The sequence below is a fragment of the Ambystoma mexicanum genome, chromosome 1p, assembly GCF_040938575.1.
Source record: "Ambystoma mexicanum isolate Mex_15411 chromosome 1p, UKY_AmexF1_1, whole genome shotgun sequence".
Lineage (NCBI taxonomy): Eukaryota > Metazoa > Chordata > Amphibia > Caudata > Ambystomatidae > Ambystoma > Ambystoma mexicanum.
This window is the reverse complement of record NC_090921.1, coordinates 387145235-387160068: the sequence shown is the minus strand read 5'-3', so window position 1 is coordinate 387160068 and position 14834 is coordinate 387145235. Positions and strand designations below refer to the sequence as shown.

The following is a 14834-nucleotide window of genomic DNA, read 5'->3' as shown; positions in this document are numbered from 1 at the left end:
GCTTTTGAGATCAGCAAAACAAAGACTGAGATAAGCTGTAACTCAACTTATTTTAGGATGGCACACTAAAGTTAAGTAAAACACATACATTTTCAAGGCGCCATCAACTTGGGGCAGGTATTATTGAAGACTGACAGAAAAATAAAACAGGGAAAGCAAAACCCAGTGTTACTCTTTGTAAATGACAAGGTTATTCTAGATAGGTAACCGAATGTTCCTCCCACGCTTCTTGCGCCTTCACAGACAGACTGGGTGGGGAAGAGTCCATGGGACTCACGCCGAAGATATCACGCGCAAAAGTATTGCCTGCCCTGGATGCCAGGAGACGGAAGAAGGAAGGTCAAGAAACACTAAAATGGCAAAAAAAGAATTAACATTCTTTGAAAAAGGCAATGATGTACTTGCCAAAACACGTGTCACCTATGGGATACAACATGATTAATACCTATGTTTCTGTTTTGTGATCATTAAAAAAAGCACTTATCTCAAGTATACTTCCCCTTGTGTGCCGCAGAATCCATTTTTTTAGGGGCTTTTCCTATTAGGATCATGGGTTTACCAAACTTTCTCAACCTCCCGATTACGTGAGGAATGACAGACACTGGAGGAAACTTAACAGGAGTGGAAACTCCCAGTCCCCTAGAGCTCCTCTTGGGGAAATTCCCCGGAGCAGTATAGTTTGTACTGGTCACAAACAGATCTACTTGAGGGGTTCCCCAAAGGGCGAAGATCTCTTGCAGGACTTCCTGAGCTAGTTCCCACTCATGGGAGATTGCTCTGCCTGCTCACAGCATCTGCCACCGGGTTCTCCTCTCCAGCTAGGTAAAATGCCGATAGATTCCTTCTTGAAATACCAGTACCAGAGCTGCATTGCTTCTCTGCACAGTGGTAGTGACCCTACACCCCCCTCGAGGGGGTACATGGTCACTCTGTTGTCCGTCATTATCAGGACATTCTTTCCCTGTACAGAGGGCAGAAAGGCCTTCAACACTAGTCTGATCACCCTCAGCTCCAAAGGACTGATGTGTAGTTTGGAGTCCGACAGACCATCGAGCGCCGATTGTGAGATCATTGGTGTGGGCTCCCCCCTCCCGTGAGTGAGGCGTCCAGTCACTACAATTATCTCCGGCCACTGTTGCCAAAAAGGTTCTCCGAATATTTTCTTGGTAGGTCCACCACAGCAGATCTTGTGCTACTTAGCTTGGGACCTGAAGGAGGTCTGACATTTTGCCTGAGAACTGTGATCATTAAGTCCCGAGTGCCCATTGGAGGGATAGTCTCAGTCGAGCCTCTCGCACCAGGTACAATGCAGGATGCCATGAGGCCGAGCAACCTCAGAAAAAAAAAAACGAAGGCCAGAAGGCTTTGGCCATTTTGGAATTTGTGGCAATCAAGGAAGCTTCTAGGACAACCCCAATGAACTGGAGACTGAGATGGTAGCATGTGGGACTTCTTGAAGTTGAGGGAGTGACCGGTGGAGCAGAGATGCTCCAGGACCTGTTCCGGGGACATACTCGAAACTGCTAATGAGAACCTCCAACGGCGAACCTTAGATACTTTGTGCTTGTGATGGATTGGCACATGAAAGTAAGCTTCCTGAAGGTCCAATGATGCCATCCAGTCCTGAAGCTGGAGGGCCTGAAGTATCTGAGAAAGGGCAACTGTAAAGATGGCATGAACATTTGGAATGTTGGTGTGGCTCTGTACCGCGACTGTTCTTTGATTGCGTGAGACAGAGAAAGGACGGTTAATGAGATGAATGCTTCATCGGGCTCCGAGCGGGCCTGCATTAAATAAAACTTTGCACTCGCCCATCGCCTCCTTTACAGTAACCATCTTGAACTTGTCTTTCCTGAAGAACTTTTGCAAGTCTCAAGTCAAAGATGGGTCTCAATTCTCAGTCCTCCTTGGGGATCGTAAAGTAAGTGGAGTACCAACCCTGGTTCCTCTCTGCTACAGGTACTAGTTCTAAAGCATCTTTATCTAGCAGGGAGACCAAGCGTGCACTTGTTTTGTCCTAGCCGCCTTTTATGTCGGGTTTGTCGACACTGGCATGGCTCGTATCTTTCTTTGAGGGGGTCAAGGCCGCTTTCTCAAATACTTAGAGCATCTTTAGTTTGAACTTCCCCAACTCGGCCGGTGAGGCCGATTTTGGTCAGGCACGAGACCCGTTCCAGGGAGGAACTGAATGAAAATGGCAACCTGTGGCGCCTTTTCTTTGACCGATGTAAGGAAGAGAACGAGTGTTGAGCGTGAGTGATCGCGACCTGTTAGCTTTCTTAAAACGAGGAGTCTCATCTCTTGAATCGGAGGATTGCCTTTTCGATGGGGTTGTCAAAGTGGATTTATGGGACCCAACTGCCGCTAGCTTCCCATTACGCTCTTTCAGGGCCTTCGCTGTCATCGATCGGCAGGACTCAGTTGAATGAGAGGATCCCAAGCAGCATAGAGACACCCGATGGAGGTCCGTAAGGGACATTTTGCCCCAGTCATGGCATTTTTTTAACCCTGATCTCGGAGTCGATGATGCCGACGATACCATTTTCAGTAAACAATATTTTAGTCAAGGAATCGAAGCGTGCAAATGAACCAAAGCGAAAAACTGCTGAAGCCAACGGTTGCTGGGCTATACACCATCGATGCCGTCGAGACAGCTCTTCTAGGGACATCGAGTTCACAGGCAGCGGCGCGCAGGGCACCCTGCTGGAAAACATTTCCAAAGCAGCTAAAGCTGGATATGGAGATCTAAGAGGAGGAATACGTGGGAGGATACAATCCATTCGAAAGAGTAAAAAACTTGAGGGGGAAAAAGATTTCCCTTCACCTAGGGACAAGGTAAAACAGTTAAAGGAGTAGCAAGATGAGGCTCAGTATTTCTGTGCGCTCCCAACCATAAATGATAGTCACTTATCAATAGTTAAAGTTCGCACACAGTCAACTGGCTGCATCAGTTGTGATTAAGATTGTGACCCACAAGCCTGAAATCACTAAATTAAGAACAAAAGAAATAACCGCCCAACGCATCAGTTGTCTTAAGTTTTAGCAATATCAATTCTAAGTTGGAGATCCATTAAATAATGATTTACACCTCTGTTTAATGCAGAAAAGAAACACCTTAGAAATCCAATAGTTATACAATAAAGGTTGTACAATCTTTGTTCATTTGCTGCCCGTTCGGACAATTAGGTTTGTACAATTCCTGCCAACACGCGCTTTGACCTCCTTACGGTCTTCTTCAGGGTTATTGTACATATTGTTATCAAGAATAGGTCATAATGAAAACAGTTCATTTAAATAGGAAAACAAAATGCAAAGGAAAATAAGTGGGAATTAATACGAACCAGCACACCAGGTCACCGACAAGCCACATTGAGACGGTGGGAGTTAAATAAAAAACAACTTTCTGTAATGATGGTAATACCAGTCATGATACATCAAATTGACTTGTCAACTAATCCAAATTCACAAGAAAATCCATTTGTAAAACTTACTCTTTAAAGTAATGCACCAGTGCAGCCGTCAAAGAACCACATGTGAGCGTTGCATGTGATCTCTCATCTATCCTCAATCTAAAGAACTGCTGTGTTAAGCGATAATGATATATATTACCTTTCAATCTATTTCTTTGTTTGGTCTTATTTAGCACCTAATAAAACATTAAGTGGGTTTAGTTCAAGCCAGACATCACTATTGAAGCCAGTTGTGACAGCAAATACCCACATGACTCGAGACTTACGCACTCATTGCCAAATATTAGCCAATTCGGCTTCATATTCTTCAGATTAATAACAGCTTTGTCAAATCTCGTTAAAATTACAAAATGTTAGCTCATCCCTCCTATTATTCAAATGGTATTCCATGTGTGCCACACATGTATGCCCTAATGATAATCCATGAATTTATTGTTTGGGCAAAAAGCAGATCTATAACAATTAACCATTCACTTACTTAAATGCTCCACAACAAACCAATGTATTTTGTTTCTCTATTTAAATATACCGTTTTCATTAGGACGTATTCTTGTTAACAATATGTACAATAACCCTCAAGAAGGTCGAAACATGTTGGCAGGAATTGTACAAATCTGTCCGAACGGGAAGCAAATGACCAGTTTTCAGTTGTAACAAAGATTGTACTTAGAACTATTGGATTTCTAAGGTGTCGCTTTTCTGCATTAAACAACTTAGAATTGATATTGCTAAATCTTAAGACAACTGGCACGTTGGGTCTTTTTTCAACTTATGTTTAAGGTAAAAGTTACCTAGTCAAAGCAACAGGTTCTGGGGTTGACAGTTCAGGAAGATTTATCATAGATAGGTAATCTGTTGTCGGTCAAAAGGATTCCCGATAAGGGAAGAATTAAATCTTTTTTTTAAAATGAGCAGTCTTTCTAAATTGCACCGTCACGCCCCTGCCTCACACGAGTGCACACAGGCACTGTGACCCCAAGAGGAGTCGTTGAGAGCTCTGTGTGTATACGTATGTGTGGGGAAGTAAGCATGTGTAGTGCCGGAAAGGGTGTGGGAGGGGAAATGGAAATCACCCCGAATAAGGAGAGAACCGGTGGGAAATGGTGTCAGTATGTGCCATTTCTGCATTTTAAAGCCAACAAAAAACTGCCATAAAAAAAACTGTTTAGGCTTTAAAATACAAAAATATGACATGCCTTGAAACACTGTGTATAGGCGCGTTATAAAGGTCATATCATATCAGAACCGAAAATCTTACCCAACAACTATGCTCCGCTATAAGAGTCTGGTGCGCCTGGGACCTCAAGTATAAATTAAGCTCCACCTGCAATCCACTCACATAAACGAAATGTAGTTTTAGGCAAACTTGCCCAGATAGGTGAACTGCAAGATCAGTTTGGGCTGACTAGCACAGTCACACAGGCTGCCGAGCTAGGTCAACCTACTAAATCAGGCGATCAGCAGTTCTAGGCGAACTGGCACGCTCAGGTAGAGTACAAACAGCCAGTGACAGCAGTGGGATAGTGCACCAAGATTTGAGACACACAGTAGAGGATATGCACATAGATTAGAGATGTCCAGCAGTGGGGGAATACATCCAGATTTGAGACTTCAGCAGTGGAGAAAGCAGACTGCTGTGGAAAGTGCACCTAGATATAAGAACACAGCAGATTTTGACCAGAAAGCAGTTGGAAAAAGCACATAGATTTGAGACTTATAACAGTGCAAAAGGTGAGCCTAGATTTGAGACAGCAATTAAAAATGCATCTAATATTTGAACCTCACATATCAGCAGTGCAATTAAACTGTCCAGAATCAGACCATGGAAGTGCAGTGGAACACAAGCTCACAGTCCGGGCAGAAGCGAGCAAGTCCAAGAAAAGCAGGCAACAAGAGCTGTGGGGCTCCACTGGAGCGCAGCAATGGCTGCACTCCCCACCCACACTGAGCATGCCACAAAATCGCTGATCTACAGAACGTAGTACATTGCCAAACTTCGAAAGTGGGGTACGGAGCAATGCACCGTTAAGTGCTACAGGGCCCAGGGTTCCTTGTCCCATGCATTCTTACCTGTCCATTGTAGAGGGTACTTGGCCTTTTCCTAAACGCAACATGTTAGCCGGGAGAAAAGGGAGATGGGTTCTCAGTTCGATTAAATGGAAGAGCAAGGTCTTGAGTGCTTTTCGGAATGCCATGTGTAGTCTTGAGTAGGATCGAATATGGGCAAGAGGTCCAGATTGTTTGCGCCAGATTTAAGGTGGTGCTGGCCCCGCTGATCTTGTGTGGTTTTGGTGGAGGGAGGGGGGATGTGACAAGGAGGAGGGCAGTTCTTGATCTCAGGAAGGTGCGGAGGTGCATGGACGAGGGTGAATGGAGTATGCAAGTGTTACAAAGGTGGTGGGCTAGGTTGCAGTGTGCCCTACGCGCGAGCGAGTTGGCAGTCATGGTGGATGGTCTGTGTCTGGTTTGCACAGGTGGTAGGGATGAAAGGGGGTGGAGAACTAGGGGCTGGTTGCCACCTGAAGAGAGTTCTGCTAGACAAGCTGCAGTTTAGGCTACTAACAGAGTTAGGAAGGGGTTGAGAGTAGTGGGGGAGCAACTAGATTTGAAATTCACCTGTAACGGGAGTAACATAGAATTGAGACGTAGTGCAATTGTAATGTGTTTTCTTTACTGCCACCTGTAAAACTAAGCTCTAGTGTTGGATGCCGAGAGAAAATCAGGGTCCACAGAAGATCTATACTTGGAGAGAGAGAGCCCCAGAGAGAGAGACCCAGAGAGAGAGAGAGAGAGAGAGAGAGAGAGAGAGAGAGAGAGAGAGCCCCAGAGAGAGAGAGAGAGAGACCCAGAGAGAGAGAGAGAGAGCCCCAGAGAGAGAGCCCCAGAGAGAGAGAGAGAGAGAGACCCAGAGAGAGAGAGAGAGAGAGAGAGACCCAGAGAGAGAGAGAGACCCAGAGAGAGAGAGAGAGACCCAGAGAGAGAGAGACCCAGAGAGAGAGAGAGAGAGAGAGAGACCCAGAGAGAGAGAGAGAGAGAGAGACCCAGAGAGAGAGAGAGAGAGAGAGAGAGACCCAGAGAGAGAGAGAGAAGAGAGAGAGAGAGACCCAGAGAGAGAGAGAGAGAGACCCAGAGAGAGAGAGAGAGAGACCCAGAGAGAGAGAGAGAGAGACCCAGAGAGAGAGAGAGAGAGAGAGACCCAGAAGAGAAGAGAGAGAGAGAGAGACCCAGAGAGAGAGAGAGAGAGACCCAGAGAGAGAGAGAGAGAGACCCAAGAGAGAGAGAGAGAGAGACCCAGAGAGAGAGAGAGGAGAGACCCAGAGAGAGAGAGAGAGAGACCCAGAGAGAGAGAGAGAGAGACCCAGAGAGAGAGAGAGAGAAGACCCCGAGAGAGAGAGACCCAGAGACCGAGACCAAGAGAGAGAAAGAGACCGAGACCCAGAGAGAGAGAGAGAGACCCAGAGAGAGAGAGAGACCCACCAAGAGAGAGAGAGAGAGAGACCCAGAGAGAGAAAGAGAGACCGAGACCCAGAGAGAGAGAGAGACCCGAGAGAGAGAGAGAGAGAGACCCAGAGAGAGAGAGAGAGACCCAGAGAGAGAGAGAGAGACCCAGAGAGAGAGAGAGAGACCCAGAGAGAGAGAGAGAGAGACAGAGAGAGAGAGAGAGAGAGACCCAGAGAGAGAGAGAGAGACCCAGAGAGAGAGAGAGGAGAGAGACCCAGAGAGAGAGAGAGAGACACAGAGAGAGAGAGAAGACCCAGAGAGAGAGAGAGACCCAGAGAGAGAGAGAGACCCAGAGAGAGAGAGAGACCGACCCAGAGAGAGAGAGGACCCAGAGAGAGAGAGAGACCGACCAGAGAGAGAGAGAGGGGAGGGAGACCGACCCAGAGAGAGAGAGAGAGAGGGAGGGGGAGGGAGACAGACCCAGAGAGAGAGAGAGAGGGGGGGGAGGGAGACAGACCCGAAAGGAGAGAGAGAGGTGGGGAGGGAGACAGACCCAGAGAGAGAGAGAGACAGACCCGAGAGAGAGAGAGAGAGAGAGAGGGAGGGGGAGGGAGACGACCCAGAGAGAGAGAGAGAGAGAGAGAGAGGGAGGGGGAGGGAGACAGACCCAGAGAGAGAGAGAGAGGGAGGGGGAGGGAGACCGACCCAGAGAGAGAGAGAGAGAGAGAGGGGGGGGGAGGGAGACAGACCCAGAGAGAGAGAGAGAGGGGGGGAGGGAGACAGACCCAGAGAGAGAGAGAGACAGACCAAGAGAGAGAGAGAGAGAGAGGGAGGGGGAGGGAGACAGACCCAGAGAGAGAGAGAGGGAGGGGGAGGGAGACAGACCCAGAGAGAGAGAGAGGGAGGGGAGGGAGACAGACCCAGGAGAGAGAAGAGGGAGGGGGAGGGAGACAGACCCAGAGAGAGAGAGAGAGAGGGGGGGGGGAGGAGACAGACAGAGAAGAGAGAGAGAGGGGGGGGGGAGGGAGACAGACCCAGAGAGAGAGAGAGAGAGAGAGAGAGGAGAGAGAGAGAGAGAGAGAGAGAGAGAGAGAGAGAGAGAGAGAGAGAGAGAGAGAGAGAGAGAGAGAGAGAGAGAGAGAGAGAGAGAGAGAGAGAGAGAGAGAAGAGAGAGAGAGAGAGAGAGAGAGAGAGAGAGAGAGAGAGAGAGAGAGAGAGAGAGAGAGAGAGAGAGAGAGAGAGAGAGAGAGGAGAGAGGGGGAGGGAGACGACCCAGCGAGAGAGAAGAGAGAGAGAGAGGGGGGGAGGGGAGACCGACCCAGAGAGAGAGAGGGGGGGGGAGGGGAGACCGACCCAGAGAGAGAGAGAGGGGGAGGGAGACCGACCCAGAGAGAGAGAGAGAGAGAGAGGGGGAGGGAGACCGACCCAGAGAGAGAGAGAGAGGGGGAGGGAGACCGACCCAGAGAGAGAGAGAGAGAGGGGGAGGGAGACCGACCCAGAGAGAGAGAGAGGGGGGGAGGGAGACCGACCCAGAGAGAGAGAGAGGGGAGGGAGACCGACCCAGAGAGAGAGAGAGAGAGAGGGGGAGGGAGACCGACCCAGAGAGAGAGAGAGGGGGGGAGGAAGACCGACCCAGAGAGAGAGAGAGGGGGAGGGAGACAGACCCAGAGAGAGAGAGAGAGAGGGGGGGAGGGAGACCGACCCAGAGAGAGAGAGAGGAAGGGGGGGGGGGGGAGACCGACCCAGAGAGAGAGAGGAGAGAGAGAGGGGGAGGGAGACCGACCCAGAGAGAGAGAGAGAGAGAGGGGGAGGGAGACAGACCCAGAGAGAGAGGGGGAGGAAGACCGACCCAGAGAGAGAGAGAGGGGGAGGGGAGACCGACCCAGAGAGAGAGAGAGGGGGAGGGAGACCGACCCAGAGAGAGAGAGAGGGGGAGGGAGGACCGACCCAGAGAGAGAGAGAGGGGGAGGGAGACCGACCCAGGAGAGAAGAGAGGGGGAGGGAGACCGACCCAGAGAGAGAGAGAGGGGGAGGGAGACCGACCCAGAGAGAGAGAGAGGGGGGAGGGGGAGACCGACCAGAGAGAGAGAGAGGGGGGGTGGGAGACCGACCCAGAGAGAGAGAGAGAGGGGGTGGGGAGACCTACCCCAGAGAGAGAGAGGGGAGGGAGACGACCCCAGAGAGGAGAGAGGGGGAGGGAGACCGACCCAGAGAGAGAGGGGGAGGGAGACCCGACCCAGAGAGAGAGGGGGAGGGGAGACCGACCCAGAGAGAGGGGGAGGGGGGAGGGAGACCGACCCAGAGAGAGGGGGAGGGGGGAGGGAGACCGACCCAGAGAGAGGGGGAGGGGAGGGAGACCGACCCAGGAGAGAGGGGAGGGGAGGGAGACCGACCCAGAGAGGGGGGAGGGAGACCGACCCAGAGAGGGGGGAGGGGAGGGAGAACGACCCAGAGAGAGGGGGAGGGGAGACCGACCCAGAGAGAGAGGGGGAGAGAGAGAGAGAGGGGGAGACCGACCCAGAGCATACCACTAACAGGGTGGTAGTATGCAGTGAGTGTACCTTAACTGTGCTATTCAAACTATGTAGACTAATGCATCATTTTAACTCATTTATATATCTCCTCTCCTACATCGCCCCCTCCCTCTCCATCGCACCTTCAATGGCTCCCTTTCTGTAGCTCTTGTACAAATTGCCCTGGGGCACAATCACATGCATATTCACCTGTATGAATAATGGCGATCCAGGGATGGGGAATAATTCTTTTAACTTACCAGAAAGGAGGTTTCTTAGCCTTCTTCTCTGCAGTTTTTGATTTCTTGTCCATGGCATTCTCGAGCAGATCATCAATTGCATGAAACATGTTTGAATCTGTAAAAAGAATATAAATCTTTGTTCTTCCAAATGTTCCATCAAATTTCTTATAAGCAAGCCTAACATACTGAGAATGAGTATGCAAGCCTTTCTTGGACTCGGGGCCCAGAGAAAATCTCAGTTCCTAATCAGATGCTACTGATGAAATGATAGATTAGCAGCCAGGCACCAGTCAATCATATAGTTTGGAGAGTAGGTTAGTTTTAAGAGAGTGTAATGTTCCATTTCTTCGATTATGTGGTCTTGTACCGTGCACTGCTGCCACTTGTGTGGTCTCTTGGTGCTCTGGCGAATCTGCAATGGAAGGATGGTTGGATAGAGGCGGGGGACGGGGGGGAGGGTCTGTTAGGGAGGTTGGAGAGGGATAAGAGCAAGAGAGCTTTGATGTGCTGTTGGCAGCTTCAGTTCTCAAAAAACAAATTATTTTGATGGCCAAATCATCTGATTTAGTCTCCACCGCAGCAGAAAACCACAAGGACGTATCATTAAGATGGCCGCCGCCTGTATTTGTTGTGTGGTTGCCTAGCAACCCCGCTAATAGAGCCATGAGCTCTGATTGGGGCTCCGCATCCCGATATTCAGCAAGCCACCGCCGGAAGGAGTTAGCCGGCCCAATCCTTACAAGGCCCGCCTCTTAAGGCCAACGCCTGTCTCCTGCAGGTCTATGCTGCATCTGAGCCGCGAGGCAACACACCCTATCCGACATTGCATACCTTTGTCTGACACTCTTCGTCTTAGGGTAAGCAATACAACTGAAGCACCCCCAACCCGCTCAGCAGATCACTAACCTTTACAATCCCCTCCACTTACTTACATCCACCAAGACCTTGGCATAACTATTCTACCACGGCCGTACCATGCATAGCCATAACCTAATTCACATTGAGACGCAACTGTTTTGTATATGCCCATTCTACCTACTTACCATCATCTTTACTAATGTTGCTGCGTGTCCAATCCGCGTTTGAAAAGTGAGCCGCAATTGTGTATTAGTTACACAATAGGCAATTTGCTTGTCAACTGCCTGCATGTCAGTATACAACCGTAACCCTTCCTGCTTTGCCAGGCTTAGCCGGGAGGTCATCTACCTATTGTGCCTTTGGATTTGCAATTCAAACTTTTGCATCAGCCATATATCCGCTGCCCTGCCGTGCACAAACTAATCCACCCCACACATCAGCATATGTTGTTCGACTGCATTAAACTCTGCCTACTCTAAATGTTAGCCTAGCGCCATCTGCCCTGCTAAGCCATTGTATCTGTATCAACATCGTCTTAACTATTGCTTTGCATTACCTTTGTTCACTATACAGCATAGCCATGCCAGTACTAAGTTATTATCACATTACACTGTAGTATCACCACCTTATTCCTATATATTCTATAACTACGCTGTAAGATTCTAATGATTTAAACCTCACCAGCTAATGTTTTTTGTATGCGTTTTATTAGTCATGTTTACACTCTGCGCAATGTTAATATCATGTTTACACTCTGCGCAATGTTAATATCTAGCTCCACATAGCCAGGGCATCGCTTTTATGAGACTTTCACACCGTACTCCCCTCCCTCTTTCGCCAGTGTCCACTCACCGAGACCAACTTACTAGCATAACTCAAGGTGAAATACTGTGCCTCCCACTAGAACAAGTATTTCTCAGCTGGCTCTGCATAGCCTATAGCGTTTCACCCGCTATTTGTATAATCAGTGCACAATTGATACTGCACAGCCAGCACACCCACGTCACCGACAGACTGCATGACGATCTGTACTGTCCATATTGCATTATTGCCTCGTCCAAGAGAGCTGCCTCACCTTGCATTGCTGCATGCCATACCTAATTAGCAGTATTCCAACTGGCCTGATTTTGCCCCGACTGCTTCATACCCATGTGCATCACTTGTCTCCCACAATCCCAACGAGCAAACCACATGGCTATTAATTGTGCACTCCCTTTGCCACCAATTACGCAGAACTACAGATACTTTATCTTCGGTCTTAGGCCATAGTGATTATGTTGTTGTATGTATGTACAAACTGTTCCGCTGGTTTCAAGTGCCTAGACCACCTACTGCCCAGCTACTCCTCGCTCAACACGAACCTGAGCACCTTAGATATTCATTTGATTACCAAGACCTCACTATGTATGTGACCCACTTAATACACTATATACTACAAACATCATGTATTTAATTAAAGCATGCCGGGACCATTCCCAGCTCTAGCAGGGATTTACCATCCTTGTCCACGAGGATACAGTTTCATATGACCAAAATGTTCTGTGCAACTCCCACCACAAGTCCTAATTGCCCACCTGGAGAGAGCATTGCTCCTACCTCTTGCCATCGACTTATCACCAGTACTACTCCCCCCACTACTGTGCCATCACCTAACCCTTACCTGAACTCACCAGCCTTATGGTTGGAACACTTCACTAATAAACCTCCAACCAACCCTGCGCCTTGCATCTTAGGAACTCTAGATTAGGCTCTAGATTCCCATCTGCAGCCCCACGAGCACACAACCTTACCACCACTGCAAAAACTCAATACCTCTCTCAAACACACTAACATCCCTAAGACAACAACGCCCAAGAACATCATACCTAGGGTTCATACTACTATCGTTCCCTCTGAAAAGCTACCTCTATTAAAGGTGCATTAATTAGCGCAAGGTCACTTCCTGCTCATGCTCTTGATATTGCAGACACCACAGTTCAGGACCTAGATTTCTTAACCATTACCGAGACCTGGCTACATGCAGCTGCAGGGCCATCACTCACTCTCGCCATCCCTGACGGCTACTCCATTACAAGATGCGATAGAGACACTAACCAATCCACTGTATGTTAGTTGTAGTAACTGCAGGGTGCTTTGCAGATTGTCCATAGTCGAACCGGGAGACGAGCTGCCCAGAAGGAGCTGCCCTTTGCACTGAGTACTTAGCTGGCTGCCAAGGGCATATCCTTGCAGGGAAGATTCTGGTCATGAGGCCATAGCAAGGTAGATCGGTCGTTCGAGTATGTTTTGTGGTGTTAGCATACTACCTCTAGGGGGGGGGGGGGGGAGGACTGGCCGGTGCCCTTCTATGCGTGCAATAGAAGACATTAAATTAAATATTTCTTGCCACCTATGGCCAAGATCAATGGTATCATCCCCGTCGGAAAGAACCGTCTAAGTTCTTCTTGGTGTGTTTGTTCCTACCGCCACAGTGCATTCTGTGCCCAATAGTCCCGGTTGAACTAGCGCATTTCCTCACTACCCCCCCCCCAGTGCGACCTATGGGTTTAGCGGTGTGCTCTTGGGTAAGTCCTTTGATAATTAGGTAGGGCGCTCAAGGTGATTGCGCGAATCTAAACTGTCCCGTTTTACTGATCCTGCTACAGTTGCCATCTCTAGTGGTACGTCTGAACGAGCGTTCTGTCCCTGCATCTTAAGTTGCCACATCCAAGGTCATATTTACCAGCGTCGTTTGGTGACCAGATTGCAACGGTCAGAGTTGGTGGTTCGGGCATGGGCAGGTGAGAGGCCCAGAGGGACAGTGTCAAGTATGAACGTCTGTGGGGGTGGTGGGTGTAGTGTGCAAGTATCTCTGTGTGCCGCTACGAGCGCTGTAGTTATCCGTGGTGGTTTTGAAGAGTAGGTGTTTAGTTGGGACTGAACCAGTACTTCAGTGTGTGGGACAGGCAAAGTGCACATTTCTAATGGTGTCCCGATGCAAATGCTGCCGGCATCAGTGGAGGTTTGGAAAGTAGGTGGGTCCGGGACAATTGCTCGGGCAATCACAGTATAGAGTGGGTGAGTTTCAAGATGAAGAAAAAAAGGCATGTTTGAGGGCCTTTCTGAATGTGAGGTGATTGTTAATGCTGCTGCAGATGTGGAGGGGCATAGAGTTCCAGATGGTGGGAGCGTGAACAGAGAAGGATGATCCATCCAGTCTGGTGTAGTTATACTGGGGGATAACTAGGAGAAAGGTTGGCCTGGAACAGTGTCCTGGAGGAATTCCAGTCCTGTGTTGTGGACGGCACACTGAATAATGCACATAGTTTTAAAAAGGCACTTCTTGGTCCAATAGGGAGACCGTGGAGGACTCAGTGTGGGGCTGATGTTTTCTCTGGGAGGGAGGCCAATGAGCGGGTGGGCCGCTGTGTTTTGGATTCTGTAGTTTCCCCCCCAAGTAGGAACACTGGTGAGTCTAAAAGCAGTTTGCGTAATCTAGACAAGAGGATGATGGGGAGGATGGCAGCGATTCAGTGAGGGTAGGCGAGTTAAGGGGATGCGCAGGTTCTGGATACAGAGTTGATGTGTTGGGAGAGGATAGATCTGTGTCCAGTGTGCATCTGTGATTTTTCATCGATATTGAAGAGGGGGATAGGGATGCTCCCTGTGGGACCGCTTTCAGCACTGGGCGGGATGCAGAGGTGGTGGGGGAGCATGATTTGCGAGCGATTAGAGATTTAGGAGGAGATCCAAGTGAGGTCAGTAGTTGATTCTTAAAGACTAGCTATTTTAGGAGAATGGTGTGGTCCCTGGTATCAAAGGCAGCAGAGAGGTAAAGGAGAATGACTACAGTGCATCCATCCGTGTCCGCAGTTCTTTTTAGATCGTCCCAAATGGTTTAGGAAGGGCTCAGTTCCTCTGAGGGGCCTGAAGCCGGATGGAGCATGGTCAAGCAGGTTATTAGTTTTAGTGAAGTTAGAGTTGCTCGTATGCTGTGCAGTCCATGAGTTTAGCCATGAAGCGGGTGTCGGAACGGGGTGGGGGGGAGACTAGGTTTTTTTTTTTAGGAGGGTTTGATGTAGGAGGTTAAGGCTTCCGGGGAGATTCCCAATGTAAGAGATTGGTTACGGATGGATTGTGCAATACTGCCTGCACAGGTTGAGGTTAGGATGTTTGAGGAGGGTGGCCAGGCAAGGGTCCTCATGAGATCCGGACGGGCGGTTTTGTGCTAGTAGAGAGAACTACTGGTGTGAGATTGAGAAGGAGGCGGAGGTTAGCATCAGGAGGGAGTTGGGGCAGGCAACAGGCGGGGGAATAATTTGTATTTTTTG

The 14834-nt window shown here is 49.2% G+C and overlaps 1 protein-coding gene across 2 annotated transcripts in view; it reads right to left on the bottom strand.

The window, feature by feature from the left end:
* Positions 1-14834, bottom strand: part of LOC138570729 (SURP and G-patch domain-containing protein 2-like) — a 187242-nt gene that overhangs the window by 125272 nt on the left and 47136 nt on the right. For both annotated transcript variants that reach the window (XM_069649140.1, XM_069649141.1), the window contains exon 4: positions 9685-9781. In XM_069649140.1, the coding sequence (XP_069505241.1) occupies positions 9685-9781 (97 nt within the window). The remainder of the gene's footprint in view (positions 1-9684; positions 9782-14834) is intronic.